The sequence below is a fragment of the Salmo salar genome, chromosome ssa02 (genome assembly GCF_905237065.1).
Source record: "Salmo salar chromosome ssa02, Ssal_v3.1, whole genome shotgun sequence".
Taxonomy (NCBI): Eukaryota; Metazoa; Chordata; class Actinopteri; order Salmoniformes; family Salmonidae; genus Salmo; species Salmo salar.
In genome coordinates, this window is record NC_059443.1 from 72,390,018 (window position 1) to 72,409,681 (window position 19,664).

Sequence of the window (19,664 nt, forward strand, 5' to 3'; positions counted from 1 at the left end):
ACTATTTTAGAAGTTTGTATTCGCTTGTTTTAAAGCCTACGATGAACCATTATTCCCCATATAGCGCACATGTGGCTCTGGTCAAATGTAGTGCATTATATAGGGAATGGTGCCATTCTCTTTCTCTCTCTTCCCCTTAACTAGTGAGAAAGAGGAAGACAAGAAAGATGAAGGGCATGAAGACGCTACAGAACTGGTCTGTGGCCTGATCAGAGAACTCTCCTACCTAAAGTGAGTCTTCCTCTCTTTTCCCTCCTCTCCCTCCATCCTTCTACTTCTTCACCACTTTCTCCTAGTGATGACCTTTGACCTAATGAACTTTAGAAGTCAGCCTGATCCGCCCCACAGATCTCTGAGCTCTGATTGGCTAGATGGCTGTCTGCTCAGATGGACACATAGATAAGAAACTCTCCTCGGAAAACACAGGAGAGGAGAAGTTGTAAACTCTCCAAGCCCTCCATCTCTTCTCTCTCTCAATTCAAGGTTTCAAGTTAAATAAAAAATGAACAGTAAACATTACACAACGTTTCAAAAGAACAAATACATTTAAAATGTAATTATGTATATATACACAGTGTTCTAATGATGTGCAAATAGTTCAACTACAAAAGGGAAATTAAATTGGGGAAACACACCGAACCATCATCCCAACGCCCCCAAAGGCTCATGGGTAACAGTCTTCACATAGCGGAGGCTCACTTGAAAGTTGATTTGTATTTATGTTTTGACTTGAAAACTCAAGATCAGTTTGAGAACAATGATCCAAAGTATCAACCCAGATTAGAACTGAATGTTTGTCAAGTTATATGGACACAACATTATAATAATAATGCTGGTCTATAATACCATTTAAGGGTTCTTTTCTTCTCCTCTGTCTTTCCTAATGCTGAGGACATCAGTTTGGAACAGTATGTAGTTACTGTGTTTTGTAGAATGTGTTATAAAATAAATCATTACTAAGGTGAATCTTTGGTTATTGTACATCTCATGTCAGTCGTGGCTCCATGAAACATGTTGCTTTTATAACTAACCAGTCTGAAAAGATTCCCAACATAAAGATCACCTTTACCACTAAGATCTAAAGTCCACCTGTAGACAATGCCCTATATAGTGCACTACTTTAGACCACAGCCCTATATAGTGCACTACTTTAGACCACAGCCCTATATAGTGCACTACTTTAGACCACAGCCCTATATAGTGCACTACTTTAGACCACAGCCCTATATAGCACACTACTTTAGACCACACCCTATATAGTGCACTACTTTAGACCACAGCCCTATATAGCACACTACTTTAGACCACACACCTATATAGTGCACTACTTTAGACCACAGCCCTATATAGCACACTACTTTAGAGCACACCCTATATAGTGCACTACTTTAGACCACAGACCTATATAGTGCACTACTTTAGACCACAGCCCTATATAGTGCACTACTTTAGACCACAGCCCTATATAGTGCACTACTTTAGACCACAGCCCTATATAGTGCACTACTTTAGACCACAGCCCTATATAGTGCACTACTTTAGACCACAGCCCTATATAGTGCACTGCTTTAGACCACAGCCCTATATAGTGCACTACTTTAGATCACAGCCCTATATAGTGCACTACTTTAGACCACAGCCCTATATAGTGCACTACATTAGACCACAGCCCTATATAGTGCACTACATTAGACCACAGCCCTATATAGTGCACTACTTTAGACCACAGCCCTATATAGTGCACTACTTTAGACCACAGCCCTATATAGTGCACTACTTTAGACCACAGCCCTATATAGTGCACTACTTTAGACCACAGCCCTATATAGTGCACTACTTTAGACCACAGCCCTATATAGTGCGCTACTTTTGACCACAGCCCTACGGCCCCTGATCAAATGTAGGGCACTATTTCGGAAATACAATGCCATTTGGGACATACACATGATGTGCAGACAGGGACCCCTTTTTAGGGACACCTTTCTGATAATTAAGACACTCAGGAGTAGCCAATACAGATATTATTGTTATTATTATAGAAGACATGCATAATAATAAACAAACATACTATTTAAACAAAAGGTTCTTTAAAGTGAGATTAGATTTAACATTAAAGTCCTGTACAGCCAATGTAAGGTGCATCGAGGTTGAAAAGTCAAATTTAAAATAAAAAAAAATAACACTTCTAGATCTATTAAAGTAATTAAAATACAAGTATAACAGTTTAAAATTGTAGCTAGCACGGTAAATGAGAAATACAAAGGAGCTCTGCACACCACGTCATAAACTAGCAGTTGTGTTGTTGTCAATAGTGATGTTCTTATAATAGTGATATTAGGCCTGTAGATTTGCAGATGTAGTTAGATTAGAGCATGTCGTTTTAAAGTCAGGAAAGCAAGTTTCAAAACAAGACAACACTTCCGTTTTTTCCTCCCCAAAGTAGCAGGGAGAAACGTGGATAAACGTCTAATTCTGCAGTGAGAGTTTGTTGATAATGGCGGTTCAGTTAGCGACACAGTAAGAGGTTGAGGTTTTACAAAATCTCATACCAACATGTAAAGAAGCAGTTAGTTTGGTCACAGACAGACATTTACACTTTAAAGTAAAAACAGAAAACTCAAACCCAAAATGTGTTGTGAAGAACACGTGCACGCAAATAATCAAAAACAACACGTCATAAATACATAGAAATAAGCTACAATAGTTGAAAACACACGAAAAAAAGTAAAGGCAGTAAATTAAACAAATCACACGACTAACAGGCTATTACACAGTCTACAAACTAGTCAGTCTATTCCAAACTGCGTCTAAGCTAAATATCCACACCTAAATCCTCTTACAATTGTCCGCATACAGTGCGCATGAGACGCTAAAGGAAGTCGCAAACACAACAGCCTGAACAGTCTCTTCCGCGCTTCTCTAGCTCTGGTCCCACCCATCTCGCAACAACAAGTTGCCTCAGTTAGTCTAGAGGGTAGCGCAGTAACTGCCTGGACCAGAGTTAGCGCTTCTATCACTTGACATAGACAGAGCTGTAGGTGGTTTCGACCCGGGGACAGAAGCGCTTGGTGTGGGCTTGGGCCTTAGTGGCCCCGCAGAGAGGGCAGATATAATGCCGCAGGTACGGGCACACCACGCCCCCATCCTGGTCCTTTAGATTGTGGGACCCAAACACAGACTCTGACTCCCCGTTGTGTTTACAGAAGCTGCAGATCTTGCGCTCAGGTGATGACACCTCCTCCGGCGCCTTCTTTCTCTCCCTCTGGCCCCGGGTACCCGCCGAGGATCTAGACGCCGCTGTAGGGGGCTCGGGACCCTCGGTGCTGCTCGGACGTAAAGCAGCGTCTTTACGCACGGGGACGATTTCGGAATCCAGGGGTTCCATTTCGTGCCATAGTGGTGGTGTCGCCGCAGGTGTTATCGGTGACAGCAAGGCTCGCGGCGGGAACTCTTCAAATTCCACCATGGTCGAGCATATCCCGGAGTCATGACCCTCAACGGTTAACGGTTCTGGGGTGAACTTGCCTAACTGCATCTCCCGCACTAGGTCAGCTAGCTTCATGTAGTCACGCCACGGTTGGAAACTCTTGTTTTCGGACTCCATGTAAGGCGGTTTGTCTTGGAGTTGACTAAACATAGTATGAACGCTATCACTTGTATTTGTTATATCCCAACAGACTAGTGTCTGATAACGATCAGAATGTACCACAATAAAGAACGCTGGGTCTAAACTTCTGAACAATGCGATGGGTTCAATTCATTGAGAACACAACTGAAGGCAAGCTTGACAACATGCATCTTTGGGCTTGTCGGTGTTTTGGAAAGCAGCCAATCAGATGGTGTCGTGCGCCAGCAGTGCGCAGTCCGTGGCACGCGACAACAGCCAATCAAATGGTTTCACAATAACTGCTAAATTGGTCATTTTAGAAGAACAACTATTTGGGATACAATTTTACACCTCAACAACATTAAAACACTTCAAATATAACTGTTTAATCTATTCTAGGGTCTAAATTGATAGGACTTCTAATTCTTAGTTATATGAAGCTGTTTGATAATAGCCTATTTTAAGATCAAAATGTCACTGAGCGGGTCGCCTTCTTTCTCTGTTAAAATTCAAAACGGCTCCGACTAACTTGCTGTTCACTACTACCACCATTAAGTTATTGTAACATTTCTCCTGGTTCATCGAATCATTCCAGTAATCATGAGTAGAGAAGGAACGTGTCAAACAATTAATCTTTATTAATCACATTGAAAAACGATTTCATCAAACACAATAGAAACAAAGGAACAACTGAAACAGACAATATTATACAAACATACAATGGAAACGACAGAAACAGCCATCCTACTGAAATGACCAGTCCAGGCGAGTACCAGTGGCGGCGAACTGGAGCCTCTCTGCCAGCACATCCCAGCACTCTGACTGAGCATCACTCTCACTGGACCTGCGGAGTTGGAGGGAATGGAGGTTGACGGGAGGGGGCGGGGTAATGGCGGAATTTAGATAGATTGGTGTGTGTTTGTGTGATCGACAACAAAAATCCATCTGTAATCATATACTATCTGTGATTACCTCAATCACTAATAATGATTTTCCCTTTGGGGATGATTAATAAAAGATGTTTAAAATCAATCTTATTGAAGAAAGAGTACAAAGACTGGATGGATTGAACAGTTTAGTAACTAGGTCCACATCTTAAATGACACCCCATTCCATATATAGTGGCCTACTTCTGACCAGGCCCTGGTCAATAACAGAGCACCAAATAGGGAATAGGGGGCCATTTGGAACAGAGCAAGGACATGTCTGGGCCTGACCTGCAGTTGGAGGGCAGAGTAGAGCTCTGGGGTGCAAACTTTGACCCTGCCATGAACCTGCAGAGACCCCGATGACCCTAACCAGGGCATGATCCCAGAGGAGGGCGTGGCCTGGCGGCAGCCGGACAGGATCATGTGATCAGAATCTGAGAGATCTGCGAGCGTACACACACGAATCCCCTGAAGTGACTAAAAGACGATGCTATAGACAAACCTGTTAGTAAAGCAATAACTATAGCTGAACCCAAACTAGTAAAGCTTTTGCAAATATCTAGCAGTATGTAGTGGTCATTGTTGATTATAAACGGGGTAGTTGGAGCCTAAATACTGATTGGCTGAAAGCCATGGTATATCAGACCATATACCACGGGTATGACAAAAAATAAGTACAATTTACTGCTCTAATTACGTTGGTAACCAGTTTATAATAGCAATAAGGCACCTCAGGGGTTTGTGCTATATGGCCTACATTTTAAATTTAACTAGGCAAGTCAGATAAGAACAAATTCTTATTTACAATGACGGCCTACCCCAGCCAAACTCAGACGACGCTGGGCCAATTGTGCGTCGTCCTATGGGACTCCCAATCATGGCTGGTTGTGATACAGCCTGGAATCAAACCAGGGTGTCTGTAGCGACGCATCAAGCACTGAGATGCAGTGCCTTAGATCGCTGCGCCACTCGGGAATCCCCAATATACACTACATGACAAAAGTATGTGGACACCCCTTCAAATTAGTGGCTTCGGTTTTTTCAGACATGTCCGTTGCTGACAGGTGTATAAAAATCGAGCACACAGCCATGCAATCTTCATAGACAAACATTGGCAGTAGAATGGCCTAACTGACTTTCAACATGGCATAGTCATAGGATGCCACCTTTCCAACAAGTCAGTTCATCAAATTTCTGCCCTGCTAGAGCTGCTCCTGTCAACTGTAAGTGCCGTTATTGTGAAGTGGAAACATCTAGGAGCAACAACGGCTCAGCCGCAAAGTGGTAGGCCACACAAGCTCACAGAACCGGACCACCTAGTGCTGAGGCACGTAGCGAGTAAAAATAGTCTGTCCTCGGTGGCAACACTCACTAACGAGTTCCAAACTGCCTCTAGAAGCAACATCAGCACAATAACTGTTCGTCGGGAGCTTCATGAAATGGATTTCCATGGCTGAGCAGCAACACACAAGCTTAGGATCACCATATACAATGCCAAGCATCGGCTGGAGTGGTGTAAAGCTCACTGCCATTAGACTCTGGAGCAGTGGAAACGCGTTCTCTAGAGTGATGAATCACGCTTCACCATCTGGCAGTCCGACGGACGAATCTGGGTTTGGAGGATGCCAGGAGAACGCTACCAGCCCCAATGTATAGGGCCAACTGTAGAGTTTAGTGGTGGAGGAATAATGTTCTGGGGCTGTTTTTCATGGTTCGGGCTAGGCACCTTAGTTCCAGTGAAGAGAAATCTTAACGCTACAGCATACAATGACATTCTAGACGATTCTGTGCTTCCAACTTTGTGGCAACAGTTTGGGGAAGGCTCTTTCCTGTTTCAGCATGACAATTTCCCTGTGCACAAAGCAAGGTCCATACAGAAATGGTTTGCCGAGATCGGCGTGGAAGAACTTGACTGTCCTGCACAGAGCCCTGACCTCAACCCCATCGAACACCTTTCGGAAGAATAGTAACGCAGACTGTGAGCCAGGCCTAATTGCCCAACAGAGTCCAAACTCACTAATGCTCTTGTGGCTGAATGGAAGCAAGTCCCTGCAGCAATGTTCCAACGCCTAGTGGAAAGCCTTCCCAGAAGAGTGGAGGCTGTTACAGCAGTAAAAGGGGGACCAACTCCATATTAATCACCATTATTTTGGAAGGAGATGTTCGACCAACAGGTGTCCACATACTTTTGGTCATGTATGTATATACAGTAGATGTATAGAGCAAGATTTTTGCTGACTCACTGAGGATGGTGCTCTCTCTCCTGTTGTGACGCTGCAACGTTTTCCCCAAACGGAGAGTCAAACAGATACTGCTGCTTCACCACACAGGCCCTCTGCTGCTCAAACTCACGCCTCTACACACACGCAGGCAGACACTTTGCAGTATTTATTGTATGTATTACAAGCATTTCGCTTCACTCGCAATAACATCCAACATCTGCTAACCATGTGTATGTGACCAATAAAACTTTGAATTGATTTGAGACACTAAGTACATAATAAAATAACCACAGTCAAACACTAAGAGGGGTTGGGTTAAATGCAGAAGACACATTTTAAGTGACTGCATTCAGTTGTACAACTGACTTTGTATCCCCCATCCCTCTAATCTTTCTTTCAATCCAAGGAGACCGTTTCCACTCCCTCCCTGTCTCTCCCGCCCCTCACCTCGTGGCCCAATCGGATGGCGGCATCGGTGAAGGCCCGTCTCTCCCTATGGAAGCTCCGCTTCTGGTGTTCTAGCTCCGCCCAGATGCTCTGAAGCCGCTCCCACTCTTCCAGGAAGTAGCAGTCTGTCAGAGCGGCTGGGAGGGGGAGATGGTGAGGGAAGGTAGGTAGAGATGGAGGAGAGGAGAAGGAGGAGAGGAGAAAGAGAGGCATGGGGAGAGATGTGGATGACATGGAGAAGGGGGATGACATGGAGAACCAGAGAGAAAGATGACTAAGTAACTTTGTCTGAAATTTCAAAGCTTGCATTATCTGCCATATTAGTGACTAGACTAGCTCAGCGGATTAACATTCCTCCGTTTCATGGGTTTGAACCCAGCTGGTCACATATCTGTGTGTTTCTATGAACCCCAGTGTGTGTCGGGTCAGTTTCTTTAGTAACGAGCCGTAGCGTCTCGGTTTCTTTAGTAACGAGCCGTAGCGTCTCGGTTTCTTTAGTAACGAGCCGTAGCGTCTCGGTTTCTTTAGTAACGAGCCGTAGCGTCTCGGTTTCTTTAGTAACGAGCCGTAGCGTCTCGGTTTCTTTAGTAACGAGGCGTAGCGTCTCGGTTTCTTTAGTAACGAGGCGTAGCGTCTCGGTTTCTTTAGTAACGAGCGTAGCGTCTCGGTTTCTTTAGTAACGAGCCATAACATTGTAGCGTGTCGATTTCTTTAGTCTTTAGTAACTAGCCGTAACATTGTAGCGCGTGTCGGTTTCTTTAGTAACTAGCCGTAACATTGTAGCGCGTGTCGGTTTCTTTAGTAACTAGCCGTAACATTGTAGCGCGTGTCGGTTTCTTTAGTAACGAGCCGTAACATTGTAGCGCGTGTCGGTTTCTTTAGTAACTAGCCGTAACATTGTAGCGCGTGTCGGTTTCTTTAGTAACTAGCCGTAACATTGTAGCGCGTGTCGGTTTCTTTAGTAACTAGCCGTAACATTGTAGCGCGTGTCGGTTTCTTTAGTAACTAGCCGTAACATTGTAGCGCGTGTCGGTTTCTTTAGTAACTAGCCGTAACATTGTAGCGCGTGTCGGTTTCTTTAGTAACTAGCCGTAACATTGTAGCGCGTGTCGGTTTCTTTAGTAACTAGCCGTAACATTGTAGCGCGTGTCGGTTTCTTTAGTAACTAGCCGTAACATTGTAGCGCGTGTCGGTTTCTTTAGTAACTAGCCGTAACATTGTAGCGCGTGTCGGTTTCTTTAGTAACTAGCCGTAACACTGTAGCATGTCAGTTTTTTTGTAACTAGCTGCAACATTGTAGCGGGTGTAGTCCACCTGTAGTAGATGCGGCTGCAGTTTGACCAGCTGTTGACTCTGATCCAACTCTGTCTCTAGCTGGGCCAAGAGCTTATCCTGGTCAGTCCCCACAGCCACGTGACCTATACACACAAAAACCACTGAATATTTCTTTAGTCATAAACAAATTCATGTTTATCTCCTACAAGTCGCTATGTGCGTCTGAAATGGCCCTATGTTCATAAGTGGTGCACTACATAGGGAATACGGTGCCATTTCGTGCTTCATCCTCTCTCACCCTGACTCAGGAGGTCCCCTAGTCTCCTCTGCACACTCTTCCATCCCTGGACCACACCCCCTGTCACATGGTCGCCCAGGGACTCCTCTGACTGGACCAGCATCTTGGCGTTGTCTCTGTCCTCTTCCTGGTCACCCACAGTGTCCAATAGGGTCTGTGGGAAAAGTAAAAGTAGTAGCTTTCGACCGATCAGCTCAATCCTCTCACCATACCCAGGGTTGGGTTCAGTTGCCAAATGTTGCTGAATATTGCAGATAGAAATGCCATGAATAGAGCTGACATGATTCCTTATTCTATGTATCGAGAGGCATGTTAGTTCTACGTAACATGTTTATAGCTGAACGTTCCAAAATGTTGTTTCCTGCTGACCGTGCCCAAGTTCCAGTTCCCATCCGTAGCCCCTTCCTCCCGCCCCAAGACCCTGCCCCATCCGTAGCCCCTTCCTCCCGCCCCAAGACCCTGCCCCATCCGTAGCCCCTTCCTCCCGCCCCAAGACCCTGCCCCATCCGTAGCCCCTTCCTCCCGCCCCAAGACCCTGCCCCATCCGTAGCCCCTTCCTCCCGCCCCAAGACCCTGCCCCATCCGTAGCCCCTTCCTCCCGCCCCAAGACCCTGCCCCATCCGTAGCCCCTTCCTCCCGCCCCAAGACCCTGCCCCATCCGTAGCCCCTTCCTCCCGCCCCAAGACCCTGCCCCATCCGTAGCCCCTTCCTCCCGCCCCCAAGACCCTGCCCCATCCGTAGCCCCTTCCTCCCGCCCCAAGACCCTGCCCCATCCGTAGCCCCTTCCTCCCGCCCCAAGACCCTGCCCCATCCGTAGCCCCTTCCTCCCGCCCCAAGACCCTGCCCCATCCGTAGCCCCTTCCTCCCGCCCCAAGACCCTGCCCCATCCGTAGCCCCTTCCTCCCGCCCCAAGACCCTGCCCCATCCGTAGCCCCTTCCTCCCGCCCCAAGACCCTGCCCCATCCGTAGCCCCTTCCTCCCGCCCCAAGACCCTGCCCCATCCGTAGCCCCTTCCTCCCGCCCCAAGACCCTGCCCCATCCGTAGCCCCTTCCTCCCGCCCCAAGACCCTGCCCCATCCGTAGCCCCTTCCTCCCGCCCCAAGACCCTGCCCCATCCGTAGCCCCTTCCTCCCGCCCCAAGACCCTGCCCCATCCGTAGCCCCTTCCTCCCGCCCCAAGACCCTGCCCCATCCGTAGCCCCTTCCTCCCGCCCCAAGACCCTGCCCCATCCGTAGCCCCTTCCTCCCGCCCCAAGACCCTGCCCCCATCCGTAGCCCCTTCCTCCCGCCCCAAGACCCTGCCCCATCCGTAGCCCCTTCCTCCCGCCCCAAGACCCTGCCCCATCTGTAGCCCCTTCCTCCCGCCCCAAGACCCTGCCCCATCTGTAGCCCCTTCCTCCCACCCCAAGACCCTGCCCCATCTGTAGCCCCTTCCTCCCGCCCCAAAACCCTGCCCCATCTGTAGCCCCTTCCTTCCTCCCACCCCAAGACCCTGCCCCATCTGTAGCCCCTTCCTCCCACCCCAAGACCCTGCCCCTTCCTCCCGCACCATCTGAAGGGACTTGATAGGAGGGTTATTAAGTTGTTGCTGTACTGCTTCCACACATCTAGTCCTCTCAGATCTGGGCACTATGAAGGATTGTAGGGGCTACAGCAGTGCTTCCAGTGGTGTAAAGTACTTAAGTAAAACGTTTTGGGGTATCTTTACTATTTATATTTTTGACTACTTTTAATCCACTACATTCCTAAAGAAAATGATGGACGTTTTACTCCTTACATCAGTAGTAGAGAATATTTTTCTAATTCACACACTATCAAGAGAATATCCCCGGTCATCCCTACTGCCTCTGATCTGGAGGACTCACTAAACACACATGCTTCCTTTGTAAATTATGTTTGAATGTTATACTGTGACCCTGGCTATCCGGAATTTAAAAAAACAAATTATTTATACTTAGAGTTTTCGTACTTAAGTAAATTTATAACCAAATACTTTCACTCAAGTTGTATTTTACTGGGTGACTTACCTTTTTTTTTTTAAAGAAATTACTCAACTATCTACTTTTACTCAAGTATGAAAATTGGGTACATTTTCCACCACTGAGTGTTCCCCAATCCTGGTCCTGGGAACCAGGATGTGTTAGAGCTGAGGCAAAAATAAAAAGTGCACCCCTTTGGTGGAGCCCTCTCCCCAGGACCAGGAAACACACCTGGAGGGGTTTCCCCTAGGTCCAGATCTAGGACCAGGAAACACACCGGGAGGGGTTTCCCCTAGGTCCAGATCTAGGACCAGGAAACGCCCCGGGAGGGGTTTCCCCTAGGTCCAGATCTAGGACCAGGAAACGCCCCGGGAGGGGTTTCCCCTAGGTCCAGATCTAGGACCAGGAAACGCCCCGGGAGGGGTTTCCCCTAGGTCCAGATCTAGGACCAGGAAACGCCCCGGGAGGGGTTTCCCCTAGGTCCAGATCTAGGACCAGGAAACGCCCCGGGAGGGGTTTCCCCTAGAAACACACCGAGGGGGTTTCCCCTAGGTCCAGATCTAGGACCAGGAAACGCCCCGGGAGGGGTTTCCCCTAGGTCCAGATCTAGGACCAGGAAACACACCGGGAGGGGTTTCCCCTAGGTCCAGATCTAGGACCAGGAAACTCCCCGGGAGGGGTTTCCCCTAGGTCCAGATCTAGGACCAGGAAACGCCCCGGGAGGGGTTTCCCCTAGGTCCAGATCTAGGACCAGGAAACACACCGGGAGGGGTTTCCCCTAGGTACAGATCTAGGACCAGCATCCCCTCCCCCAATCATAACCTTAATCATTAGTGGAGGAAATGCAAAACAGTGTCCAGGGCCACCTTCACCCTGCTCTGAGCTATAGGAGCCGTCTAACCCGGTCCATGTCTGCTCTGAGCTATAGGAGCCCTCTAACCCGGTCCATGTCTGCTCTGAGCTATAGGAGCCGTCTAACCCGGTCCGTGTCTGCTCTGAGCTATAGGAGCCGTCTAACCCGGTCCATGTCTGCTCTGAGCTATAGGAGCCCTCTAACCCGGTCCGTGTCTGCTCTGAGCTATAGGAGTCGTCTAACCCGGTCCATGTCTGCTCTGAGCTATAGGAGCCCTCTAACCCAGTCCGTGTCTGCTCTGAGCTATAGGAGTCGTCTAACCCGGTCCATGTCTGCTCTGAGCTATAGGAGCCCTCTAACCCGGTCCGTGTCTGCTCTGAGCTATAGGAGCCCTCTAACCCGGTCCCTGTCTGCTCTGAGCTATAGGAGTCGTCTAACCCGGTCCATGTCTGCTCTGAGCTATAGGAGCCTTCTAACCCGGTCCGTGTCTGCTCTGAGCTATAGGAGCCTTCTAACCCGGTCCATGTCTGCTCTGAGCTATAGGAGCCTTCTAACCCGGTCCATGTCTGCTCTGAGCTATAGGAGCCCTCTAACCCGGTCCGTGTCTGCTCTGAGCTATAGGAGCCCTCTAACCCGGTCCATGTCTGCTCTGAGCTATAGGAGCCGTCTAACCCGGTCCGTGTCTGCTCTGAGCTATAGGAGCCCTCTAACCCGGTCCGTGTCTGCTCTGAGCTATAGGAGCCCTCTAACCCGGTCCGTGTCTGCTCTGAGCTATAGGAGCCTTCTAACCCGGTCCGTGTCTGCTCTGAGCTATAGGAGCCCTCTAACCCGGTCCGTGTCTGCTCTGAGCTATAGGAGCCGTCTAACCCGGTCCGTGTCTGCTCTGAGCTATAGGAGCCGTCTAACCCGGTCCGTGTCTGCTCTGAGCTATAGGAGCCGTCTAACCCGGTCCGTGTCTGCTCTGAGCTATAGGAGCCCTCTAACCCGGTCCGTGTCTGCTCTGAGCTATAGGAGCCCTCTAACCCGGTCCGTGTCTGCTCTGAGCTATAGGAGCCGTCTAACCCGGTCCGTGTCTGCTCTGAGCTATAGGAGCCGTCTAACCCGGTCCATGTCTGCTCTGAGCTATAGGAGTCGTCTAACCCGGTCCGTGTCTGCTCTGAGCTATAGGAGCCCTCTAACCCGGTCCGTGTCTGCTCTGAGCTATAGGAGCCGTCTAACCCGGTCCGTGTCTGCTCTGAGCTATAGGAGCCGTCTAACCCGTTCCATGTCTGCTCTGAGCGCGTGCAGTAGCGTGGTGAGATTGTGTCGGAGCTTCATGGCCTCACCTAACTCCGCCTCTCGCCGCTCCAGCATCACACGTAGCGCTGCCTCCTCCTTCCTTGGGGGGGGGGGTTGGTTAAATCAGGTGCATTAGTGCTGGGCTGGAACAAAAGCCTGTGTCTCAATTTCCTGGATCAGAAGAGGTGACCTCTGGGGTCCCAACCTGAGTCTACAGCCCCAGTAGTCAACAGTAGTGCACTATAAAGGGAATAGGGTGCCATTTTGGACTCAGCCTCTTACCTTCCGTTGGTCTTGGCTGGTCTGTCCCTCTTCACCTGACCTCTGGGCAACGGGTTCAACAGCTCCATGGCTACAAAGAGCGGGAGAGAGACAGGGATGCAGTTAAGCCCCGCCTTCTTCAACATATTCATCAAAGATGTGGCGAGGGCACTAGAACAGTCTGCAGCACCCGGCCTCACCCTACTAGAATCCAAAGTCAAACGTCAACTGTTTCCTGATGACCTGGTGCATTTTTCACCAACCAAGGAGGGCCTACAGCAGCACCATGATCTTCTGCACAGATTCTGCCAGACCTGGGCCCTGACAGTAAATACCAGTAAGACAAAAATAATGGCGTTCCAAAAGGTCCAGTTGCCAGGCCCACAAATATAAATTCCATCTAGACACCGTTGCCCTAGAGCACACAAAAAACTATACATACCCTTGGCCTAAACATCAGCGCCACAGGTAACTACCACTAAGCTATGAACGATCTGAGAGACAAGGCAAGAAGGGCCTTCTATGCCATCAAAAGGAACATACTTTCACATACCAATTAGGATCTGGCTAAAAATACTTGAATCAGTTATAGAACCCATTCCCCTTATGGTTGTGAGGTCTGGGGCCTGCTCATCAACCAAGAATTCACAAAATGGGACAAACACAAAATTGAGATTCTGCATGCAGAATTCTGCAAAAATATCCTCTGTGTACAAAGTAGAACACCAAATACATGCAGAATTAGGTTGATACCTGCTAATGATCAAAATCCAGAAAAGAGACGTTAAATTCTACAACCACCTAAAAGGAAGTGATTCCCAAACCTTCCACAACAAAGCCATCACCTTCAGAGAGATGAACCTGGAGAAGAATCCGCTAAGCAAGCTGGTCCTGGGGCTCTGTTCACAAACACAAACAGACCCCACAGAGCCCCAGGACAGCAACACAATTACACCCAACCAAAGTAATTAGTAATTAGACCAAAGTCAAGTAATTAACAAAAAACTAAGCAAACTAGAATGATATTTGGCCCTAAACAGAGAGTACACAGTGGCAGAATACCTGACCACTGTGACTGACCCAATATTAAGGAAAGCTTTCACTATGTACAGACTCAGTGAGCATAGCCTTGCTATTGAGAAAGGCCGCCGTAGGCAGACCTGGCTCTCAAGAGAAGACAGGCTATGTGCACACTGCCCACAAAATGAGGCGGAAACTGAGCAGCACATCCTAACCTCCTGCCCAATGAATGACCATATTAGAGACACATATTTCCCTCAGATTACACAGATCCACAAAGAATTCTAAAACAAACCCAATATTGATAAACTCCCACATCTATTGGGTGAAATACCAGTGTGCCATCACAGCAGCAAGATTTGTGACCTGAAATGTCTTCTTTAGTAACTTGAGTGTAATGTTCACTGTACATTTTTGTATTGTTAATTTCACTTTTGTTTAATTATCTGTTTCACATGTGAACATGTTTCCCATGCTAATAAAGCCCCTTAACCTGTTGGGGCTAGGGGTCAGTATTTGCACGGCCGGAAAAAAAACATACCCGATTTAAACTGGTTACTACTCTTGCCCAGAAATGAGAATATGCATATAGATAGATAGTAGATTTGGATAGAAAACACTATCTACTAACGTTTCTAAAACTGTTTGAATGGTGTCTGTGAGTATAACAGAACTCATATGGCAGGCCAAAACCTGAGAAGATTCCATACAGGAGGTGCCCTGTCTGACAATTTGTTCTCCTTCTGTAGCATCTCTATCAAAAATACAGCATCTCTGCTGTAACGTGACATTTTTTTAAGGCTTCCATTGGCTCTCAGAAGGCGCCAGAAAGTGGAATGACGTCTCTGCAGTCTCTGGGCGAAGAACAGCAGGAGTTTTTGTGAGTGGTCAGGCAGGGAACAATGACACTGGAGATGCGCGTCCACGAGACGACTCCATGTTTTTCTTTCAGTCTTTGAATGAATACAATGTCGCCTGGTTGGAATATTATCGCTATTTTACGAGAAAAAAAAGCATAAAAATTGATTTTAAACAGCGCTTGACATGCTTCGAAGTACGGTAATGGAATATTTTGAAATGTTTTGTCACGAAATGCGCTTGCTCGTCACCCTTTGGATACTGACCTGAACGCATGAACAAAACGCCGCTATTTGATTATAACTATGGATTATTTGGAACCAAAACAACATTTGTTGTTGAAGTAGAAGTCCTGGGAGTGCATTCTGACGAAGAACAGCAAAGGTAATCCAATTTTTCTTATAGTAAATCTCAGTTTGGTGAGGGCCAAACTTGGTGGGTGTCAAATTAGCTAGCCGTGATGGCCGGGCTATCTACTCAGAATATTGCAAAATGTGCTTTCGCCGAAAAGCTATTTTAAAATCTGACACCGCGATTGCATAAAGGAGTTCTGTATCTATAATTCTTAAAATAATTGTTATGTTTTTGTGAACGTTAATCATGAGTAATTTAGTAAATTCACCGGAAGTTTGCGGTGGGTATGCTAGTTCTGAACATCACATGCTAATTTAAAAAGCTGTTTTTTTTATATAAATATGAACTTGATTGAACAAAACATGCATGTATTGTATAACATAATGTCCTAGGAGTGTCATCTGATGAAGATCATCAAAGGTTAGTGCTGCATTTAGCTGTGGTTTTGGTGACATATATGCTTGCTTTGAAAATGGCTGTGTGATTATTTTTGGCAGGAGAGTACCCTGACATAATCTAATGTTTTGCTTTCGCTGTAAAGCCTTTTTGAAATCGGACAATGTGGTTAGATTAACGAGAGTCTTGTCTTTAAAATGGTGTAAAATAGTCATATGTTTGAGAAATTGAAGTTATAGCATTTGAGGTATTTGTATTTCGCGCCACGCGATTCCACTGGCTGCAAGCGTCCCACCTTGACCCAGGGAGGTTAAATTGAAATTGAATTATGAGAGAGCTAATCATGTTTAGTCTATAGTTACTTTTAAAACCTCTACAGGATTGGTGGGTCCCCCGCAGGACAGTTGAGCTAACATAGGCTAATCGCATTAGCCTGAGGATGTAAGTAATAAGAACGTTTCCAAGGACACAGACATATCTGATATTGGCTGAAAGCTTAAATTCTTGTTAATCTAACTGCACTGTCCAAATTACAGTAGCTATTACAGTGAAAGAATACCATGCCATTGTATGAGGAGAGTGCACAGTGTTGAACTGGAAAAGTTGTTAAACAATTTAGGCACATTTGGGCAGTCTTGATATGACATTTTGAACAGAAATTCAATGATTCATTGGATAAGTCAAACTTTGCACATATACTGCTGCCATCTAGTGGCCAAAAACTAAATTGCACCTGGGCTGGAATAATACATTATGGCCTTCCTCTTGCATTTCAAAGATGGTACAAAAAAAGCTTTACCAGATCTAACGTGTTATATTCTCCTACATTCATTTCACATTTCCACAAACTGTTTCCTTTCAGATGGTATCAGGCATATGTGTATCCTTGCTTCAGTTCCTGAGCTACAGGCAGTTAGATTTGGGTCATTTTAGGCAAAAATTGAAAAAAGGGGCAGATCCTTAAAGCCAATAAGAAAAAGTAAAATATACTGCAGGCTGATCCAACTTTGATGTAATGTCCTTAAAACAAGTCAAAATGTGGCTCAGTAGTGTGTGTGGCCTCCACGTGCCAAAATGACCTCCCTACAACGCCTGGGCATGCTCCTGATGAGGTGGCAGATGGTCTCCTGAGGGATCTCCTCCCAGACCTGGACTAAAGCATCCGCCAACTCCTGGACAGTCTGTGGTGCAACGTGGCGTTGGTGGATGGAGCGAGACATGATGTCCCAGATGTGCTAAATTGGATTCAGGTCTGGGCCAGTCCATAGCATCAATGCCTTCCTCTTGCAGGAACTGCTGACACTCCAGCCACATGAGGTCTAACATTGTCTTGCATTAGGAGGAACCAAGGGCCAACCGCACCAGCATATGGTCTCACAAGGGGTCTGAGGATCTCATCTCGGTACCTAATGGCAGTCAGGCTACCTCTGGCGAGCACATGGAGGGCTGTGCGGCCCCCCAAAGAAATGCCACCCCACACCATGACTGACCCACCGCCAAACCAGTCATGCTGGAGGATGTTGCAGGCAGCAAAACGTTCTCCACGGCGTCTCCAGACTCTGTCGTCTGTCACGTGCTCAGTGAATCTGCTTTCATCTGCGAAGAGCACAGGGCGCCAGTGGTGAATTTGCCAATCTTGGTGTTCTCTGGCAAATGCCAAACGTCCTGCACGGTGTTGGGCTGTAAGCACAACCCCCACCTGTGGACGTCGGGCCCTCATACCACCCTCATGGAGTCTGTTTCTGACCGTTTGAGCAGACACATGCACATTTGTGGCCTGCTGGAGGTCATTTTGCAGGGCTCTGGCAGTGCTTCTCCTGCTCCTCCTTGCACAAAGGCGGAGGTAGCGGTCCTGCTACTGGGTTGTTGCCCTCCTACGGCCTCCTCCACGTCTCCTGATGTACTGGCCTGTCTCCTGGTAGCGCCTCCATGCTCTGGACACTACGCTGACAGACACAGCAAACCTTCCTGCCACAGCTCGCATTGATGTGCCATCCTGGATTAGCTGCACTACCTGAGCCACTTGTGTGGGTTGTAGACTCCGTCTCATGCTACCACTAGAGTGAAAGCACCGGCAGCATTCAAAAGTGACCAAAACATCAGCCAGGAAGCATAGGAACTGAGAAGTGGTCTGTGGTCCCCACCTGCAGAACCACTCCTTTATTGGGGGTGTCTTGCTTATTGCCTATAATTTCCACCTGTTGTCTATTCCATTTGCACAACAGCATGTGAAATGTATTGTCAATCAGTGTTGCTTCCTAAGTGGACAGTTTGATTTCACAGAAGTGTGATTGACTTGGAGTTACATTGTGTTGTTTAAGTGTTCCCTTTATTTTTTTGAGCAGTGTATATTACTGTAATTTATTTATAAGGACTGATTGCTAAGGTTACCTTGGTTGCTAGCAACTTCAATTAGCACTGAGGTGTGAAGTGAGGTGTCAAAGCCCATGAGCCCAACAATGGCAGGAGAGTTTCACAGCCTCCCCCACCCAAATGCAGAGGCCTTTGAAGCCCCCTCCCTCAGTGCAGAGGTCATTACAATGGGTAGGTAGAAGGAGAGTGATAGAATGGTGTGTGAGAGACTGGGAGAAATTTAGAGAGAAAGATAGAGTGGTATAGAATATGAGCGAGCACATTAAGTGTGAGAGATGGTTAGACAGATCCTTACAGGCTCCTCTCTCTCTGTGTCTCTCTGCAAGTTGGGTTAGTCTCTCCTTCAGTCTGGCGCTGTGCTGCTCTCGACGCCTCAACTCTGACCCCTGCTGTTTACACCGAGACTGCAGGCTGGAACCCTTCAGTGTGTGTGTGTGTGAAAGAGAAAAGGGGGAAAAGGTTATTCGTCAACATGGTTGATATTTTCCATCAAACTCATGATACATGAGACACACCTTCTCTCGCTCGCGTCTCAGTGAATCCTGTAGTCTGGCAACGTGCTGATTTCTCTCAACCAGTTGCTCCTGTGAACAAAATACTTTCTTCTTTATCAACCCATATTTTACCAGGTAAGTTAACGGAGATCACATTCAGCCCAGTCAAAACTGTTCGCTGCTCTGGCACCCCGATGGTGGAACAAGCTCCCTCACGACGCCAGGACAGCGGAGTCAATCACCACCTTCCGGAGACACCTGAAACCCCACCTCTTTAAGGAATACCTGGGATAGGATAAAGTAATCCTTCTAACCCCCCCTTAAAAGATTTAGATGCACTATTGTAAGTGGTTGTTCCACTGGATATTATAAGGTGAATGCACCAATTTGTAAGTCGCTCTGGATAAGAGCGTCTGCTAAATGACTTAAATGTAAATGTAAATTAGGGGTCCATGATGGTATGAGGGCCAGATTGGGTATTTAGCCAGGAAACCAGGGTGCACACCCCCTACTCTTACGATAAGTCCCACGGGATCTTCTTGCCTTGTCTCTCAGATCGTTCACAGCTTTGTGGAAGTTACCTGTGGCGCTGATGTTTAGGCCGAGGTACATACGTCCCATCTGAAAGACAGCACAGGGCAATGTCCTCAATCACTGCCCTGGGGCATTGGGATATTTTTTAGACCAGAGGAAAGAGTGGGTGCTATTGGTCCTCCAACACCACTTCAGCAGCATCTGGTCTCCCATCCAGGGACCAACCAGGACCAACCCTGCTTAGCTTCAGAAGGAAGCCAGCAGTGGGATGCAGGGTGCCATGGAAGCCAGCAGTGGGATGCAGGGTGCCATGGAAGCCAGCAGTGGGATGCAGGGTGCCATGGAAGCCAGCAGTGGGATGCAGGGTGCTATGGAAGCCAGCAGTGGGATGCAGGGTGCTATGGAAGTCAGCAGTGGGATGCAGGGTGCTATGGAAGTCAGCAGTGGGATGCAGGGTGCTATGGAAGCCAGCAGTGGGATGCAGGGT

The 19,664-nt window shown here is 47.5% G+C and overlaps 1 protein-coding gene across 1 annotated transcript; it reads right to left on the reverse strand.

The window, feature by feature from the left end:
• Positions 1 to 2,013: 2,013 nt before the first annotated feature.
• Positions 2,014 to 3,803, reverse strand: LOC106592701 (nanos homolog 3). The gene has a single exon (XM_014184031.2). It carries the CDS (start codon positions 3,635 to 3,637, stop codon positions 3,014 to 3,016), a length of 624 nt encoding a protein of 207 aa, XP_014039506.1. The 5' UTR covers positions 3,638 to 3,803; the 3' UTR covers positions 2,014 to 3,013.
• Between the last annotated feature and the right edge of the window lie 15,861 nt (positions 3,804 to 19,664).

Bases quoted from the DNA above. Each gene is read 5' to 3' on its own strand.
- LOC106592701 (XM_014184031.2), bottom strand. From the start codon at position 3,637: ATGTTTAGTCAACTCCAAGACAAACCGCCTTACATGGAGTCCGAAAAC.